The sequence below is a fragment of the Hippocampus zosterae genome, chromosome 21, assembly GCF_025434085.1.
Source record: "Hippocampus zosterae strain Florida chromosome 21, ASM2543408v3, whole genome shotgun sequence".
Classification (NCBI taxonomy): domain Eukaryota; kingdom Metazoa; phylum Chordata; class Actinopteri; order Syngnathiformes; family Syngnathidae; genus Hippocampus; species Hippocampus zosterae.
This window is the reverse complement of record NC_067471.1, coordinates 9983336-9999970: the sequence shown is the minus strand read 5'-3', so window position 1 is coordinate 9999970 and position 16635 is coordinate 9983336. Positions and strand designations below refer to the sequence as shown.

Here is a 16635-nt window from a genome sequence, read left to right as displayed (position 1 = left end):
TGCTCGTCCCCATTATTCGAAAACTAAAACCCTTTAGTCAGCGACGATGGCCGAAGAGCGTTATAGCGGACACAAGTGTACTTTTTACGGCGTATGATTGTCGTCTGCCATGTTCATCTTGCTCGATTTCGCGCTTTTGTTTTGAAAGACGGCCGCCATCTTGTCGGACTACATCCAGGGCAAGAAGGCCGGCCAAGATTCGTCGATGACGTCGCCAACCGCGCATCGCATCAACAAACGAATAAACGAATAAACGCAGCACCGTTGAGTATGCGTTTTCCGTTGCGGTGCTCGACACGTCGCATGTGTAGCGACTTGTAAGTGGCAAGGTGTGAAAAATCGACGCAATCGTTGATTGACGAAATCGATGAGCGCTTGAAATACTTGCGGGTTGCCGTCGCAAGCCGTCCGCTGCCACCTAGTGCGACAGACACACACGAGCCGACGCACGATTGACACTCACTCGTTTGGACGCGAGAACCAAAAGCGTCAGGATGAGTCGAAATTACAACGACGAGTTGCAGTATTTGGACAAGATCGACACCAACTGCTGGAGAATAAAAAAGGGCTTTGTTCCCAACATGAAGGTACATCTTCTCCACGCTCCGATCGTGAACGTGGAGTGTTAGCAAGCTAGTCGGGTAGCCGCATTCGGCGTCAACTTTTTTAAAAAAATCTTTCTTGAACAAGTCAGAATACAATTCTCAGCAAACAGAAAACAAAACGAACGTGCTGACGCTCGCCGTGACGTGATCATCGCCCGAGTACAAAATGGCAGAGCCGTGGAGCGCATTGCAATTCGACGGTGACACCCGCGCGCGTGTGCGTCTTCTAGGTGGAAGGACTATTCTACGTCAACGAGCCCCTGGAAAAATTGATGTTCGAGGAGCTGCGGAATGCGTGCCGAGGTGGAGGTGAGGGGCGCCCCTCTTCCGCGAACGTCGGCCCGCGCGTGCGCGTCGCGTACTTGCACCTTTGCTGATCGTGGCTCCGTTTCCATCGGGCAGGCGTGGGCGGCTTCCTTCCAGCCATGAAGCAGATCGGAAACGTGGCGGCGCTGCCCGGCATCGTCCACGTGCGTATCAGTCCCTCCCCTGTTGACAAGTTGACCTGGGGGGGAAGAAACCGAACCGAAGAAACACCCCCCCAACCCTCTTAAAGAAAACAAAAGAGCTTGAGGAGAAAGGAAATTGCTAGTTGGAGGACAAAGAATGGCGTGTACAAGAAGAAACAAAAAAGGGTCCAATTTGTAAAACATTCCATTTTATGGAGAGATGATTTTCCCACAGCGTTTCATGAAAACAGATGCAATTGGTGACAACATTCAACAAGCACATTGTCGCATTGGGGGGGGGGGGGTGAAAAGACGAACGGTCGTGTGCAAAAGTGTCAACTGTCAAGAGTCCAATTTGCCTGCGTGAAGGGCATTCTCGGGCGGGGTGACGCGGTGCCTTTTGTCCGCAGAGGTCCATCGGCCTCCCGGACGTCCACTCGGGCTACGGCTTTGCCATCGGGAACATGGCGGCCTTCGACATGAACGACCCGGACGCGGTGGTGTCTCCGGGTGAGCGACGGCCGCGGCCAGTTTTGCTTCTGTGTTTGTGCCGCGACTAAAGGAGGGCGGGCGGGTGTTCGGGCGGGTGGGCGCGCGCAGGCGGCGTGGGCTTCGACATCAACTGTGGCGTGCGCCTGCTGAGGACCAACCTGGACGAGCGAGACGTGCAGCCCGTCAAGGAGCAGCTGGCGCAGTCGCTCTTTGACCACATCCCCGTGGGCGTCGGCTCCAAGGGCGTCATCCCCATGGGGGCCAAGTAAGCGTCGGGGGCGGGCTCGCCGAGCGCCGGGGGGGGGAGCGCTGAGCCGTGCCGGTGCCCGACAGGGACCTGGAGGAGGCGCTGGAGATGGGCGTGGACTGGTCGCTGCGCGAGGGCTACGCTTGGGCCGAGGACAAGGAGCACTGCGAGGAGTACGGCAGGATGCTGCAGGCCGACCCCAACAAGGTCTCGTCCAAGGCCAAGAAGCGGGGCCTCCCCCAGGTGGGCAACTGAGTGGAAAGGCCACTAAAGTCATGGAAGACAAAAGCAAAGAACAAAATCCATCGGTCCAAGAAATATGTGGTCAAAAAAGAAAGCACGCTGTCCAACGGAGGCAAGCGTTTGCTTTGACCCCCCCCCCCCGCCCCCACTTCCCTCTCACCGCAGCTGGGAACGCTGGGAGCGGGAAACCACTACGCCGAGATCCAAGTGGTGGAGCAGATCTACGACGACTACGCGGCCAAGAAGATGGGCATCGACCGCAAGGGGCAGGTGTGCGTCATGATCCACAGCGGCAGCAGAGGCCTCGGCCATCAGGTGGCCACAGGTGGGAGCCCGCCGCGCCTGCCGCAAATTCGCTTTCGCAAAGGCTCCTTTGCACAAATCCAACGGGCTTAGAAAAGGCGAGAAGGTTTCTTCAACAACCGCAACTTTAGTCCCAAATCAAGCGTCAAAGTAGGATGGGGAGAAAAAAAACAAAGGCCAAAGTCTGACCGGACTGGGCACACTTTGCGCCGGCTCGGCAGACGCGCTGGTGGCCATGGAGAAGGCCATGAAGCGCGACAAGATCGCCGTCAACGACCGGCAGCTGGCGTGCGCCCGCATCGCCTCGCAGGAGGGACAGGACTACCTGAAGGGAATGGCCGCCGCCGGCAACTACGCCTGGGTCAATCGCTCGTCCATGACCTTCCTCACTCGGCAGGTAAAGAAACGGCAACGGCAAAGGGGCCTCGCCGGCACCGAAAGGGTCTCTGTCCGCCGGCTCGTCACTTTGGACTTTGCGCGCGTCTTCCAGGCGTTCTCCAAAGTGTTCCAGAGCACGCCGGACGACCTGGACATGCACCTCATCTACGACGTGTCGCACAACATCGCCAAGGTGGAGGAGCACATGGTGGACGGGCGCCAGCGCACCCTGCTGGTGCACCGCAAGGGCTCCACGCGCGCCTTCCCCCCCCATCACCCGCTCATCCCCGTCGACTACCAGGTCAGACCACCACGGAAAATTTAGATTCTGTGCCACGCGGTGGCGAGGGGATTCCGACGTGGCTCTCCCGAGTCCCCCCCCGGACTGACCTGCTTGTGTGCGTCCAGCTGACGGGCCAGCCGGTCCTGATCGGGGGGACCATGGGCACGTGCAGCTACGTCCTCACCGGCACCGAGCGAGGCATGACCAACACCTTCGGAACCACCTGTCACGGCGCGGTACGTGCCTCGGGTCGCGCGCGCCAAGTCAATCTGAAACCAAAAATTGCAATTGCTTGCAAGCGTGCCGCGGACGTGTCGGCCGGCGCGGAAAGTTGACGGGCGCGGTTGTACTTGCCTGGCTATGCGTGCAGGGTCGAGCTCTGTCCCGGGCCAAATCCCGCCGCAATCTGGACTTCCAAGACGTTCTGGACCAGCTGGCCGACAAAGGCATCGCCATCCGAGTGGCGTCCCCCAAGCTGGTGATGGAAGAGGTGGGCAAGCGGCTTTTTTTGGGGGGGGTGGGGAGGTTCTCGGCTTGCGTCTCACCGTTGTCCGCCCGCAGGCTCCCGAGTCGTACAAGAACGTGACGGACGTGGTGGACACGTGCCACGAGGCCGGCATCAGCAGGAAGGCCATCAAGCTGAGACCCATCGCCGTCATCAAAGGATAGAAGACCCGCGCCGTGGAGCCACCCGCAAATTCGGCGCTCTGCAAACACAAAAATGGCAATAAAAATGTTTTCAAAAAGAAACAGAGGTGCAGCAAAGTTAAGGAAACGCGAAAAGAACGTCAAGGCCCCGCGCACTCGCTCACCAACCTACTGACGGCTCGACCAAGCACTCACCGATTGACTCCCCCGAACCAATCACTCGTTGGCGAAAGTCCGCTTGCGACGTCACGGCCGCGTGCCCCGACGTCACCAAGGCGCCGACGCGGCCCCGCGTGCGCGCGTCACAGAGGCAAAGGCGGCGCCGCGGCTCTCGGCCGCCCGCCGGCTTCATTCGCTCTCTCGCTTTAAGAAGTCATGCAGAACGGCGCCTATCGGGTCCACGCCGACGCGGTCCTCCCGGTGCTGCGCGCGCACCTGGCGCGCGTGGCGGAGCCCCAGTGGCTCCTGCTGGCGAACGGAACCGCCGACTCGGCCACGCAGGTGCTGCTGGCCGACATGTGCGCGCGCGCCACGCACAAGCTGTGCGTGAACGCCGCCGCGCTGCTGGCGGCCGAGCCGGAGCGAGGCCGGGCGGCGGCGACCGCCTCCGCCCTGTCGGTGGTCGGCGGCCTGGCCTCCGCGCTGGCCGCGGCGCTGGACGTGGCGAGCAAGCCGAGCGTCAGCGCCCGCAAGCTGGACGCCGTGCTGCAGGAGGAGGTGCGCGCGCGCGTCAAAGCCGCTCTGGCGGCGCGCGCGGCCCCGCCCCTCTACGTGCCGACCGCCTTCACCGAGACGGAAGTGCTAGCCAAAATGGTCGTGCTGACCGGCGGAGTCCTCAAGGTGCACCTGAGCGCGCGCGACGGCCCAAAACAAGCGGCCATCAGCGGGGAGGCGTGCGCGCCGCAACTCCAAGAGACCGCCGAGGCCGTCGGACTCATCCTCCGCAAGTGGAGCGATCCCGAGCGGGACGTGGACAAAACGGCAGCGGAGATCGCGGCAATCGTCGTCAAAGAGCCGCCCCGCCTCGGCTCCGCCCATTCGGCGTCCGCTCCTCACTTCGACCTGGCCCTCATCAAGGGCCCCCTGACTGGATTTTTCCGGCGCCGCCCCGATCCCGATGCCGACCGCGGCGCGGGGTCCTTGCGCCGGCGCGCTTTTCTCAACTTTTGCCGAAGAAAGTTCGAGGAGCTCACGTCCGAGCTGGAGCAGGTGCGATACCGCGGCGCGCTCGTGTGCCGAGACCGAGACCCCCCGACGGCGCACGAGTCCCCGCTCACCTTCCGAAGCGCCCGCTCTCGACTCCAGGACATCTTTGAGAGGGCGACGGCGGTGGCGGCGGCGGGCGGCGACGTGGACAGGCTGAGGTCGGAGGCCGACGCGTTCTCCGTTGAGCTGGTGGACAAAATGTATCGCTACGTCATCGGCAAACGGATTCCGGTCCAGTCGCCCGAGGGGCGGAGGCGCCTTCCGGAACCGCTCGTCTTGGAAACGGACCAGAAGAAAACAGACAATCTCCAAGTCCTGACCATGATTCTGGAAGATTCTGCCAAGAGGTTTGTGGAGCAGCTGGTTCTCTGGCTCAAGCTGGAACCCGGGACGCGGCGGAACCACGCCGACGAGCTGTGCGGCTGCTTGAACGACATCCGCTCGCTGGTCGCCGCGCCGCAAAGCACTCCGGCGCGCCCGCAAGACACCTTGGCGGCCCCGGACGGCGTGGGTGACTCCCGTCCCTTGAAAACGGGAATGCTGGAAAAAAACACAGAGGTTCATTTGCAAGAGGACAAAGATGGCCCAGGGCCCGAGAATGCCTTCTGCGATGACATCAATGACTCCCGCCCCTTGGAAAAGGTCTCTCTCGGAAGCCAAAAGCCAGAAAACAAACCTGAGCTTCTTCCACAAGAGCGCCCGGACGCACGCGGACCAGAGACGCGTCTCCCGGATGCCGTCGGCGACTCCTGCGCCTCGGAAGGGGTCTCCGCCGGAAGCGGGGGTCCTGAAAACAAAGCGGGGCTCTGCCGGCAGGAGGACGCGGATGCCCGCGAGCCCATCGATCCGGCCCCGGGTGGCCTCGGCGACTCCGCCCCCTTAGAAGAGAACTCCACCGGAACCACGAGTCCGGAAAAGGAGCCGGAGGTCCCCGACGTCCCCGGGCCCGAGAACCCGATCCTGGTCGTCGACGGCGACTCTCGCGCTTTGGGAAATGCAAGCGCACATCCTGAAAACAAACCAGAGATCTGCTTGCGGGAGACCAACGGCGGGTCCAAAAACTCATCCCCGGAGACCACCGGTGACTGCCGCTCCCTGGAAAAGGGATCCACTGGAACAAGGAGTCCCGAAAACCAGACACAAGTGCCTTGGCGGGAGGATACCAGCCCCCCCGGCTCCCAAAACTTGGCCGTGGGCACCGAGGGGGACCGCGATCGCATGCAAAGTCCAGAAAGCGAGCCAGAGGTCAATTTGCAGCAAGACGGAAACGCGCCGCCCCGGTCCGAAAGCCCGGCCTCCTCAAACGGCGTTGGTGAGCCGAGCCCCTTGGAAAATTTCACGTGGCCAGAAAACAAACCGGAGGCCCGTTTACAGGAGGCCGCGGAGGAACCCGGGTCCAAAAGCCCGCGCTCAGACGGCGAGAGCGACTCCCGTCCCTCGGTCAGAGCCACGAGTCCGGAAAACAAACCAGAGTTGCGTTTGCGGGAGGACACGACCCCTCCCAGGTGCACAAACGCCACGGCTGACTGCCACCCCCTGGGAACGGCGATCCCAGAGTCGGCGCCAGAGATCCTCTTTCGGGAGCACGCGGTCTCCGCCGCGCCCGAGGGTCCGTCCCCAGGCACCGACGGTGACTGCGGGACCACGAGTCCGCAAAGCAGGCGGGCTGCCTCCTCCGTGGGCTCCGGCACCAGCGCGGGCTCCCCGGAGCCCAAAGCCGATTCTCGCCCTTCGCTTCCGGAGGACCCGGATGACCCCGGTCCAAAGACGAGCGGCGACTCCCGCCCATCGACGCCCCAGCTACTTTGCCCGCATGAGGCAGAGAACACTGGCGGCGGCGGCGAGAGTCCGGACCACTTTGGAGACATTGAAGGCGCGTCCGCATTCGACATCTCTCACCCGGTCGCCGCCCGCCCGCCGCAGGCCCCCGAAGTCTCCACGTCGCCGTTGCGTCCCTTGTGCTCGGTCCAGGAAGAGCTGCTGACTCTGGTGGACGTGGTCATGGTGCAGCTGTTCGCGGGCCTGCCCAAGAACGTGGGCCGGCTGGTACGGTCCCAGGACGCGGTGGCCGCCGTCCACCGCGTGTCCACCAGGATGACGGAGGACGCGCTCGCGTCGCCCCGGGCCAACTTGGGACCCTGCCAGCTGAACCGGATGGTGAAGGAGGTCATCCGGGACCTGAGGCGGGAGTTCGGATCTTCGCGCAGGCTGGCCGACGTCTTCTTGTTCGACCCGGACGCCTTTGACGACCTCGTCCTCAAGCTGCTGGCGTCCAGGCTGGACGGCCGGACGGACGAGGCCCGGCCGGGCGCTTCGGCCGTCGGCGCTTTCTGGCGAGCTTTCTGCGTGCGCTCAAACAACAGAGGTGAATAAACGGCGGCTTCGAGATCATTCCGCTCCAAAGTATGGCGCTGCCCGAGGAAAAACCCAACAAAAATATCTAGCAAAATGGCGCTGTTGTTTTGTGTAAGAAAAGAAATTAAAAAGGCACCTTGTTCACGTCCAATCGGCGTCACGATTGCTTTTTTGGGCGCATCTTGTCACACATCGGCCTTTCCAATTTCAGGGAAACGCCGAGGCCGCTCGCCGCAGCCGATGCCAAGCTTTTGCTTTTGCGTTCCATTCCAAAGCGCGGAGGCCGAATCCTTCCGTCCATTTTCCCTTGCTTTCTCCTTTCAAGTTGCGGCCGGGAGAGTCGAATGCTTCAAGTCGACTTTTGCTTTCCTTCTTGTTCTCGCCAAAGCTTGTGGCAAAATACACGCGCGAGTATTCAAATCAATCAATCAATAGAAACGCAAGGGAGTCAACGTTGGAGCGCCTTTGTATTTCATTTTTCACTATTGGCGCAAACAGAAACGAGCCGACGGCTAACAGGCAAAACAACAAAAATCAAGTCAAAAGAAAATCTCTCAAAAGAAAGTCACTCTTCTCTCGTTTGTCCCGGATGGCGAGCCGTCGCAAAGAAGGCTCCCCGCCGCCTCTGCACAATCGGCACTTTTAAATTAAAACACGTCAGCCCTTTGGAGGAAAAGGCTCCCGCAAAAGTTCATGGGACGGGCGGGGGCCTCGTCCGACGCCGGCTTCCCGTGCCCTTTGACCCGCTACAGCCTGGCTCGCTGGAAGAACACCTGCAGACGGACGAGAGGGAAAAATCAAAGACGTTGCGCCGGCCAATCAGTCCCTCCGGCTTCTGCAAAGCTACAAAAGAATCCAAACGTGCAGCCATATTGCCAAATTGCACATTTCGCTTTGTCTTCATCGCGCGGCAGGAGGGAGAGGCGGCTCGGTTGCCGACAAAAGCGCGCGCGCAAAATGGAGGCGACGAGAAGAACACAGAGTGGTGAGAAGTGCACCTGACCTTCAAGTAGGTCTTGAGGACTTTGGCATCGGGCTGCTGCAGGACGTGACAAAGCTCCTGGCAAAGACATCAGAGGGGGAAAGGCGTCAAAAGTCCAGTCGGGCGCGTCGCCACCGAGGGGCCGGCGGGGGCTTCCTGACCTGCGCCACGTCCGGGCACAAGTGAAGCGACGGAAGGTAGTCTCGCTGCAGGAACTCCAACAGCTCCGGACCCTGACGCGCGCGCACACACGCACACACGCATGCGGCGAGGTCAAAACGGCGGCCCGGCCGAGCGGCGAACTAGACGGCGGCGCTACCTGCTGCGCATAGATGGTCTTGAGCGTGGCGGCCACCTCGGACAACGTCTGAAAGGTCACACCAACAATCAGGACTTGCGCTCAAACACACGAGAGCGCGCGCACGCACCAGCACGGTCTGAGCGTCGGAGAGGTCAAAGGTCGGCTTAAGAGGAGCCAGGAAGCAGGCGGGAACGATGTGTTTGTACGTGAAGTCGCCGAAGCCCGTCATGCCCGCCTTGCCCCCTGAAAGCAGAGCGCACGCGTCAGTGGGGGAGGGGGGGGGGGGTCACGTCGTGCGCCCGCACGGGGCGGGCGGCGGCCTCACCCCAAAGCTCGACGAGCCTGCCGAGCACGGCGAAGCAGGTTTTCTGCGCGACGGGGTCGGGGAAGTCCACGGCTCCCTGGATGACGGTGAAGACCACCCGCTCCACGTTCTCCGGCCCTGAGGAGCGCAGCCGGTCAGGCGAGGATGAGGCGGGGGCTGGGGGGGGGGCGTGCGTTTCCTCACCCTGGCCGGCCAGGACCTCGCTCAGGCCGCTGCCGGCGAGCGTGTGGACCAAGGAGAAGTAGCTCCTGCGCAGCATCTGCCTCTCCAAGGCGGCCGCCTGGTCGTCGGCGTCGGCGGGGCGCGCCAGCACCTCGAAGATGGCCAGCGCCAGCGGCATGAACACCTGCTGGAGCAAGGGGGACACCTGCCGCTGCCGTGGCGGCGGGGGGGGGCGCCCTTCAGCACCCGCCGGCAGAAGGGGCCAGCCCAAAAACAACCGGATCGGGGCCCGCGTTCCCCCACCTTGAACTTGGTGGCGATCTGGCTGATGAGCGGGATGAACTCCTGCAGGTCTTTGGCCTCGCAGTCCTTCAGCATGTGCTCGGAGGCGGCGGGGACGAAGGGCAGCACCTCCTCCTCCATGCAGATGATCATGCGGTGCAGGAAGGAGCGCACGCAGCCGCGCAGCGCCCCCCGCCGCACGGGGCAGCTCAGCGCCGGCAGGAAGGCGCGCAGGCAGTCCCGGTAGACTTCGCTGCAGCCGCACTGCCTCACCGTCTGCTTGTTGCTGAAGGCCTTGCTGGTGCGGCTGCGGGAAGAGCCCCCCCACCCCCGTTAGGAGGCCCAGCCGGAGAGCCCGAAGGCGCCCGAGGCCCGCTTCCCGACCTGACGAAGCTCACGGCGTGGCCCAGGCAGTCGGCCAGCGCCGCCCGCGTCTCCTCGTCCGTCTCCAGGGGAAGTTGCTCCAGCAGAAGGCGGAAGGCGTCCATGAGCGGCGCCAGCAGGGCCCGCATCAGCGCCCGCTTGGTCTCCGGCGGACTCTCGCCGCTCACGATCAGCACGCCCGCCGCCTCGAACATGAACAGCTGGTCGTCGCTGGTCAGCGGCGCCACGAAGGCCTTGTCCTGCGGAGCGCCGCGCGTGGGAGACGGCTGAAGGCCGGGCGACGGGGCGGGCGAGCGGCGGCGCTTACGTACGGGAGGAGCCAGCTCCAGGAGGTCCTGGATCCGGGTCAGGATGTCCTCGATGAACGCCGTCATGTGCTTGCTGAAACGCAAAACAGGAGCTCAGCAAGCGCGCCCGCCCGCCGCCCGAGCGCTCTATTGCGAGCCGACTCACTGGAGGGTTTTGACGAAACGCGAGAAGAGGTAGGCCACCCGACTGCGGACTTTGGGGCTGTCGTGCCTCAGCCCTCGCCGGTCCAGAAAAGCCATCTGCCGCACCACAGCGCAGCGCACGTTTGGACCCGTCGCTTCACAAATGCGCCTTTCGGCACCTTTCGGCACCTTTTGGCGGCTTTCACACCTACCAAAACGTTGGGGATGTGCTGCGGCTCCACGACGAAGAACTTGTCGTAGCGGACGACCGTCTCAAAGAACTCCAGGGACACCGAGGCGTGCCGGTAGTCGCTCACGCCGCACGACACCAACTGGGACGGCGAGCGACACATCAGCACGCGAGAGGAGGCCGAGCGGCGGCGGGCGGCGCGCGCTGACCGTGGTCATCATGTCCCGCAGCGCTCCGCTCTTGACGCCGTCTCCCGAGAAGTGCGCCCCGTGCGAGGCGGGCAGAGCTTCTCCCAGCATGTACAGCAGCCGGACGGCCACCTCCACCTCCATGAAAGACGCGCTCTGCCACTTGCTGGTGCACGCACAAGGCAAGCGCGTCAGCGCGGCGCCGAGATGCGGCTCCGGCTCTCGGGGTCCGGGGGGCTCACCTCATGGTGTCGGTGAAGACTCGGCGGACGGACTCCAGGACCAGCTCGGGGGAGACCTGCGCCAGGCGATCCAGGAGCATCTTCAGCTGCTTCCTGTACTCCACAAACATGGCCTCGTCCTCGCCCTGGCGCGCACGTGGCCGTCAGCGTCCGCGACTGCAAAACGCCCCCCCCCCCCCCCCCGGCGGCAACGCACCTCGTTGTCAAAGTTGTACTCGTCGTCGTACGTCAACTTCTTGACCACGGCCAGCATGATGGCCTGCTCGTGTGAGAGGAAGGCAATTTGACAGGGCTCCGGAGCACTCATACCCGCGCGCGCACCCACCCACCCACCTCCATGTTGCTCTTCTGGCCATCGCTCAGCTCAGGCAGCTGTCAATCGGAGAGGAGCAAGATTAGGAGCAAGATTAGGAGGAAGCGACGGCGCGGCAACGGCGCGGCGACGCCGACCTGTTTGAGCACGTGCAGGTACTCGTAGCAGAAGGCCACCACGTTGGCCGAGATGTCGTCGTCAGGATGCACCAGCAGGCGCAGCGCCAGCGCCACCTTGGCCTCCAGGGCGCGCAGCGCGGCGCCGGCGTCGTCGGCGCTGCCCGCCTTGGCCAGCTTGGTCCAGCTCAGGACCAGACTCTGGCCCATCCCGTTGACCAGACGAGAGAACTTGGCCAAGAAGTCCACGTCCTCCTCCTGCTCAAACAGGGCAAAAAACATTTGCGACGTGATCGTGAACATCGTTGGACAAGGAATCACCATCGAGGTCATCCTGAATCAAATCAACGGTCTGGCAAGATGGAGGAGGGCTTGCTTGCTTTTTCTCCTTCCTTCTTGCATTTTGGGGGCAGGTGGCGGGCGGGGAAGACCGACCTGCTCGACGTAGAAGAAGCCGGCCGACTGCAGGACCTGGGCCAGCGACTCCACCAGCTTGGTTTTCTCCACGGGGTCCATGCCCTTGTTGACCATCTCCAGCAGGCAGTCGCAGGCCTCCTCGCGCAGCTCCTCCACGGCCATGTGGCTGAGCAGAAGGTCCACGAACCTGCGGCCGCACGTCGGCGCCACGTCACCGCCGGCAATGAGCGGCGGCCGGCGCCGGCGAGGGAGCGAGCGAGCGACTCACCGTTGGTTGGCGATGAGGCCCAGGTCGATCCAGGACACGTAGGCGCCCACCACCTCCAGGCACTGGCAGGTGAGCTCGGGGTGGCTCCGCTGGTACGCGTGCAGGATCTGGAACCAGGACTCCACCAGGCTGGGCACGCACTGCTCCCGCATGGCGTCCTTGATCAAGGTGTTCCGGCGCGCCACCTGGACACAGCCGCGCGCTCCCCGCATCAGCCGCCGCCGGCAAATCCCGAGGACAGCGAATCAAAGTTCCAAAACGTCCCGTTTGGAAGCTACCTCGGGCGCGTGCAGCGTGTCCCTGTCGACCACCTCGCCGTCGATGGCCATGAGCGTGCGCAAGTAGATGTCGACGCCGCGGGGGTCCAGGCCAACCAGCGTCAGCATGTCAAAGAAGAAGTCGGGCCACAGCGCCGGGTACTCGGCCACAAAGGTCAGCGCCAGCACCTGCGCCGCTTTGTTGCGCACAAAGATTTTCTCGGGCTGCGCGCTCAGCACCTGCGACGGCGAGAGCGAGCGGGTGAGCGGACGCCGCCGACGGGGTCTCGCGCCCGCCGCCACAACCCACCTGAAACTGCAGCCACTTCATCAGCGTCTCTCGGATGAGCTGCCGCTGGCCGCCGCTCAGCCCGCCGTGTCTGCGATCACAGCGTCGGTCTGCCGTCGCTTGCCGAGAACACCGATTCCCCCCCTCGATTGACCCCCACCACCCTCCCCTCCTCACCTGAACTTCACCTGATGCTCCATAACTTGGAAGCAGAAGAACTTAACGTGGTCGTCACTGCAAACAAGATGGCGCGCCGTCAACAAGGGAGCAACGCTCAACGCGGGCACAGTGATTGTACAGACGTACACAGAAGTGAGCCCGCGCGCACACGCACAAAACCGTGCCCCCCCCCAACCTCTACCTGTAGAGTCCTTTCGCGAGGGCCTGCGCGCACACCTCCCAGGCGTCGCGCGACTCCTTGAGCTGCTCAAAGTACGCCATGGCCTGATGGACACGCACAGCCCAAAGTCAATTTTACAACTACGAGGCACTCGCATTCATTCCGAGTGAGTGCGCGTGGCTGACCCTCTGGCGGTAGGGGGGGTCGGCGCCGGGGTCGAGTCCCAGCAGGGCCTGCTCGTCCATGGCGGCGGCGCACCGGCGGTCGGGTTAGCTTGCGTGTCGGCGGTGAGGCGCTGCGCTGGTCTGCTGTGGCTGCCTCGCTTCGCCTCCTCTCATCTGGACGAGACACAAAAACACAACGACGGCGACGACGGCGTCACATTGGCCGGCTGAGAGTCCTCACGCCTTTGCGTGTTCTGATATCAAGGTTGTTTTGTATGTTTTGCAATCAGCGCAGCTGAGTTGGTCTTCAAATCAAGTCCGATTGAAAAAAATGGGACTTACCTTTCATTTGCTGGAATGCCTTTATTATATCGAAGACATCACTTTGTGTTCAATAATTAGGCCTTATATCGGTAACAAATAAAACGTCTCCCTACACGGAGGAGTTTCAACCAAGTAAAGTGTTTGAGAGTTGGTATCATTTCAAACTTTGAATGAATTGAGATGGGCTCCACATATCGGTTATCGTCATCTTTAACCATGAATAATTCGCATCGATCGTGGGGGGGCAGCCCATAATGAAGGCTCTCCGTGTAAACTCGCAATGTGATTTGGGCAAGCAGTGAGTTCACAGAAGAGTGGCTTACGCGGTTCATTTGACACGCCGGTTTGAATACCAAAGAAGAAGAACAAGAGAGCGTTTTGGAGCGGCTTCTTTATTCCCCGCTTGCCTGACTGCAAGGCGGGCACGGAACGGCGGGGATTGCTCAAATGAGCTAGCATTAGCCGGCTAGCCAAAATACGACGTCCCCACGCCGCCACCCGGTCCCCCACGGGGAGTGACATTTGGCAGCCTCCCGGGAAGCCCGACGCCGTCTCCCGGTGCATGAACGATCGCCGTTATTTCTCAGTTGCTTTAGTCTCGAGAGCTTTCCTCTTTCCTCCCCGGCTCAACGACCGCGGGGCTCCCGACGTACCCGTCCGGCGGCACCGAAGCTGACCTTATTGCATGGGGCCGTCGTCCGTGCGGCGACAACCGACAAAGTCTTCGAACGTCGCCGAGTGCGCTCCGCTTGACAGTGTGGAGCCGTCCCGTCTTTACTCGTGCCGTCCGTGCGTGTCTGCCTCTTCACTTCCGGCTCACTGACCCGGAAGACCATTTCTTCTTCGTTTAACATTTGGAGCTCACGGCCGCCCTCTACCGCCCCGTGCTATCATATGAATAATACGGAGGATTTCAACGCCCTCACGAGATGAAAAAAAAAGATTTTTTGTAAAGGTATAAATCAACCAATGAATTGCATTGATCTTTAAATTATAAATCAGTTAAAAATATTGAGAATAAAGTATTATTCTGCAAAGGTACAATGTTTGACACCGTGCCTCCTGCAAAGAAAGCCCAAGTAGCCAAAGTGACTCAAAGGCACGTCGGTGGTCATCGGCGATTCCAGAGTCCGTTGGAGGACAAAGAGTGGGAGGCCCCCATCTAACCAATGATTGTCGTCCTTTCAATAAATCAACAAAATTCGAGAACAGCAGACCCATCACCAGAGCTGTTTTTCGGTGGGCCCAATTACAATGACCACCTCGTGCTGTGAACGTGTGTGACAGAGAAAGTAGATTAAGAGCTCCTTTATTTGTCCCACACTGGGGAAACTTTACAGCCTCCAGCAGCAAGAATGTGGGTAGATGTTGATCCAACTGCGGAAGCGTGGTGAAAAAAAATTGTATGGAGATGCAAGAAGAAAAAGATGACAAGAGAACACTAAAAGCTTCCAACCAAAACAACAATTTATTTGGATAGTCCCCCGTGGCCTTTAGAAGAAGGTTTTTGGTCTCTTGGTGGTGAAGCGGGGTTTGTGCTGGCGGCGCAGGACCCGATGAGGCAGCGGGAACTTGATCTTGGAGTCCTGCGGGACACCAAAGCCACATCGCGTCAGTCAACAACAACCAAACAGCAAGCGCCAACGGGCATTTGCGTGTCTGGCGGCGTCGCGCCAAAGTGGAGCGGCCCCCCGCGAGGGAGGGCCGCCGCCGCAAAGTGGGCAGAAACTCACGTGGAACTGCTTGATGGCAGGCCTGCGACACTTGTTGGCGGCGATCACCTGGACCTTCATGATCTGAATGGAGTGGGCGCGGGCGCGGTGCCGGGCGCCCATGTCGCGGTCTGCGGAGGAACGGCAAATTAGGAAGGCGGCAAAAAGCCGGGACGGGGGTCGGGTCACCACTCACAGCACTGGGTGACGGCTCCGGAGGTGGTGAGGTCCCGGTATTCGCGGTACATGTTGTGCGTGCCGCTGCGCGAGTCGTAGCGCAGCCAGATGCCAAAGTTCTTCACCTTCAGGGGCGTCTTCTCGTGGACCTGCACGGCATCGCATTCAAAGGGTGACGACCATTGACTTGTGCGCAAGGAGATGAAAGCCTCACTCGCTCCATCTCAAATTCAAGGGGCAGCATTTTGGCTAGCGGGCAATACGCACCAGTCCGCAGTAGACGGTCTCGCCGGACGCCTTCTTCATCTTCCTGAGTTGGGACACAAAGTACCAGAAGCGGGACTTGGCCACCACGTGGTTGGGGGCAAAGATGCGCATCCGGTACAGGGGCGGGGTCGGGTTCTTGGGTGACGGCAGCAGCCGCCCGATCACCTTGTACTCTCGCAGCTGCCGCCAAAAAACACATCGCGGTCAAGCCTGGGCAGGCGAGGGCTCGCGTGTGAGGCCTTGGTTTCACTTTCATAGGCACAAAAGCAGCCGAGAAAGGCGACAAGGCAAGCGTTGCTGTGCGCAAGCCACGCTCGGTCACACCACTGTCGCGCGTGTGACCTTTGGGTTTGGCTGCAAACTTCTCCAAAGGTGTCGAGCCACACATGGAGTCACTCGCGACCAATAAAATCATCACATCACGCGTTGCCTCAAATCAAACTTGTCTGACAATCTTCTACATGGAGAAAAACATATGGTTGGTGGGCGCATTGGTTTTTCTTTGGGCGTCAGAAAGCTCAAACCGTGCCAACGGATGAATCTGGGGATCGACCTATGCCAGTGACGTGTCCCGACCAGCAAATCAATCCAACGACAATGTTCAATGGTCACGCTTGACATGCCTCGCTACATTTTTTTGGGGGGGGGGGCATTTAAATAAAAATCAAAAAGCCATGGGGGAATTTGTGCCTGAAAATAATTTAGCAACGTGTCAGGAATTTAGAGCTCACTCGCAGCTCGCGGGGTGAACGCTCGTTCGCGGTTAGCGCGATCGGTTTCGGTCGCATTCGGTTCACTCGGCGCTGCGTTCACTGCCCAAAACCGACACGGGTCGAATGGCCGTTTTGAAGCGACGGGAGGAAAGCCAAGGAGCGATTTCCCATCGGGGCCTTTAGCGAGCAGCGCGACCGCGACGTCGCCCACATGGTGCCGCCGACCGACGCCATGTTGCGAGCCATAGCTACCGCGCGAACAAGATGAAAACGGTCCACTCGCGACCACATTTGCGGTCACTCGAGCGGACCAACGTGACGCGCATTTACTAAGACGTCGACATCGACGCGCGGAAGGCGCGCGCGCCACGTCGGCGAGAAGAAAAGAGACATTTTTACGTACAGTGCCGGACGCCTTCATGGTGTCTCGCTCACAGCCGCAGGAAAAGAGGAAGTGACGTGCGAACACGGCGCTTGTCTACACCGCGGAGGGAGGAGGGACTTCCGCTCCCGTGACGCCGAGAAACGTCAATCAAAAACACGTGACGTCTCGGGAGAGCTCTCTTGCGAGCGAGCGGACAT

General features: G+C 61.1%; 3 protein-coding genes and 1 non-coding gene across 11 annotated transcripts; 1 reads left to right on the top strand and 3 right to left on the bottom strand.

Annotated features, from left to right (window-relative positions):
* Positions 1-168: 168 nt before the first annotated feature.
* rtcb (RNA 2',3'-cyclic phosphate and 5'-OH ligase) lies at positions 169-3701 on the top strand. 6 transcript variants are annotated; one of them, XM_052055092.1, is made up of 12 exons: positions 170-317; positions 836-914; positions 1008-1075; positions 1465-1564; positions 1655-1811; positions 1880-2036; positions 2202-2361; positions 2561-2736; positions 2830-3018; positions 3126-3236; positions 3371-3490; positions 3562-3701. In XM_052055092.1, the coding sequence occupies exons 2-12, from the start codon at positions 878-880 to the stop codon at positions 3667-3669; spliced, it is 1383 nt and encodes a 460-aa protein (XP_051911052.1). In that variant the 5' UTR covers positions 170-317; positions 836-877; the 3' UTR covers positions 3670-3701. The 6 variants fall into 6 exon arrangements, with proteins under 6 accessions (XP_051911057.1, XP_051911052.1, XP_051911056.1 ...); XM_052055091.1 differs by having other exon boundaries at positions 247-587; XM_052055096.1 differs by lacking the exon at positions 1008-1075.
* A 3956-nt stretch (positions 3702-7657) lies between these two features.
* xpot (exportin, tRNA (nuclear export receptor for tRNAs)) lies at positions 7658-14023 on the bottom strand. 3 transcript variants are annotated; one of them, XM_052055048.1, is made up of 25 exons: positions 13862-14023; positions 12882-13034; positions 12718-12800; positions 12534-12590; positions 12378-12447; positions 12089-12307; positions 11811-11995; positions 11561-11729; positions 11147-11386; positions 11030-11068; positions 10893-10955; positions 10697-10821; positions 10476-10620; positions 10289-10408; positions 10099-10193; positions 9957-10026; positions 9646-9884; positions 9283-9568; positions 9001-9190; positions 8818-8934; positions 8620-8735; positions 8511-8558; positions 8353-8424; positions 8213-8269; positions 7658-7982 (listed from the first exon to the last, which is right to left on the bottom strand). In XM_052055048.1, exons 2-25 carry the CDS (start codon positions 12939-12941, stop codon positions 7956-7958), a joined length of 2892 nt encoding a protein of 963 aa, XP_051911008.1. In that variant the 5' UTR covers positions 12942-13034; positions 13862-14023; the 3' UTR covers positions 7658-7955. The 3 variants fall into 3 exon arrangements, 2 of the variants coding, with proteins under 2 accessions (XP_051911008.1, XP_051911009.1); XM_052055049.1 differs by having other exon boundaries at positions 11147-11383; XR_007960450.1 differs by lacking the exons at positions 7658-7982; positions 8213-8269 and having other exon boundaries at positions 9953-10026.
* A 610-nt stretch (positions 14024-14633) lies between these two features.
* On the bottom strand, positions 14634-16598 carry rpl18a (ribosomal protein L18a). The gene is made up of 5 exons (XM_052055135.1): positions 16457-16598; positions 15341-15520; positions 15093-15222; positions 14918-15027; positions 14634-14770 (listed from the first exon to the last, which is right to left on the bottom strand). Exons 1-5 carry the CDS (start codon positions 16472-16474, stop codon positions 14678-14680), a joined length of 531 nt encoding a protein of 176 aa, XP_051911095.1. The 5' UTR covers positions 16475-16598; the 3' UTR covers positions 14634-14677.
* LOC127594355 (small nucleolar RNA SNORA68) lies at positions 15569-15701 on the bottom strand. The gene has a single exon (XR_007960756.1). It is a non-coding gene; the product is annotated as a small nucleolar RNA SNORA68 (small nucleolar RNA).
* Positions 16599-16635: the final 37 nt, after the last annotated feature.

Coding starts and splice junctions, on each gene's coding strand:
- rtcb (XM_052055091.1), top strand. CDS start 495: ATGAGTCGAAATTACAACGACGAGTTGCAGTATTTGGACAAGATCGAC. Junction 2,362..2,560: donor CGGCCATCAGGTGGCCACAG/GTGGGAGCCCGC, acceptor CCGGCTCGGCAG/ACGCGCTGGTGGCCATGGAG. Junction 2,737..2,829: donor TGACCTTCCTCACTCGGCAG/GTAAAGAAACGG, acceptor CGCGTCTTCCAG/GCGTTCTCCAAAGTGTTCCA.
- xpot (XM_052055048.1), bottom strand. CDS start 12,941: ATGGACGAGCAGGCCCTGCTGGGACTCGACCCCGGCGCCGACCCCCCC. Junction 12,591..12,717: donor CTCGCGAAAGGACTCTACAG/GTAGAGGTTGGG, acceptor TCTTGTTTGCAG/TGACGACCACGTTAAGTTCT. Junction 11,069..11,146: donor ACCTGCACGTGCTCAAACAG/GTCGGCGTCGCC, acceptor TCCGATTGACAG/CTGCCTGAGCTGAGCGATGG.
- rpl18a (XM_052055135.1), bottom strand. Junction 15,028..15,092: donor CGGAGCCGTCACCCAGTGCT/GTGAGTGGTGAC, acceptor GTTCCTCCGCAG/ACCGCGACATGGGCGCCCGG. Junction 14,771..14,917: donor CTGCCATCAAGCAGTTCCAC/GTGAGTTTCTGC, acceptor GGTGTCCCGCAG/GACTCCAAGATCAAGTTCCC.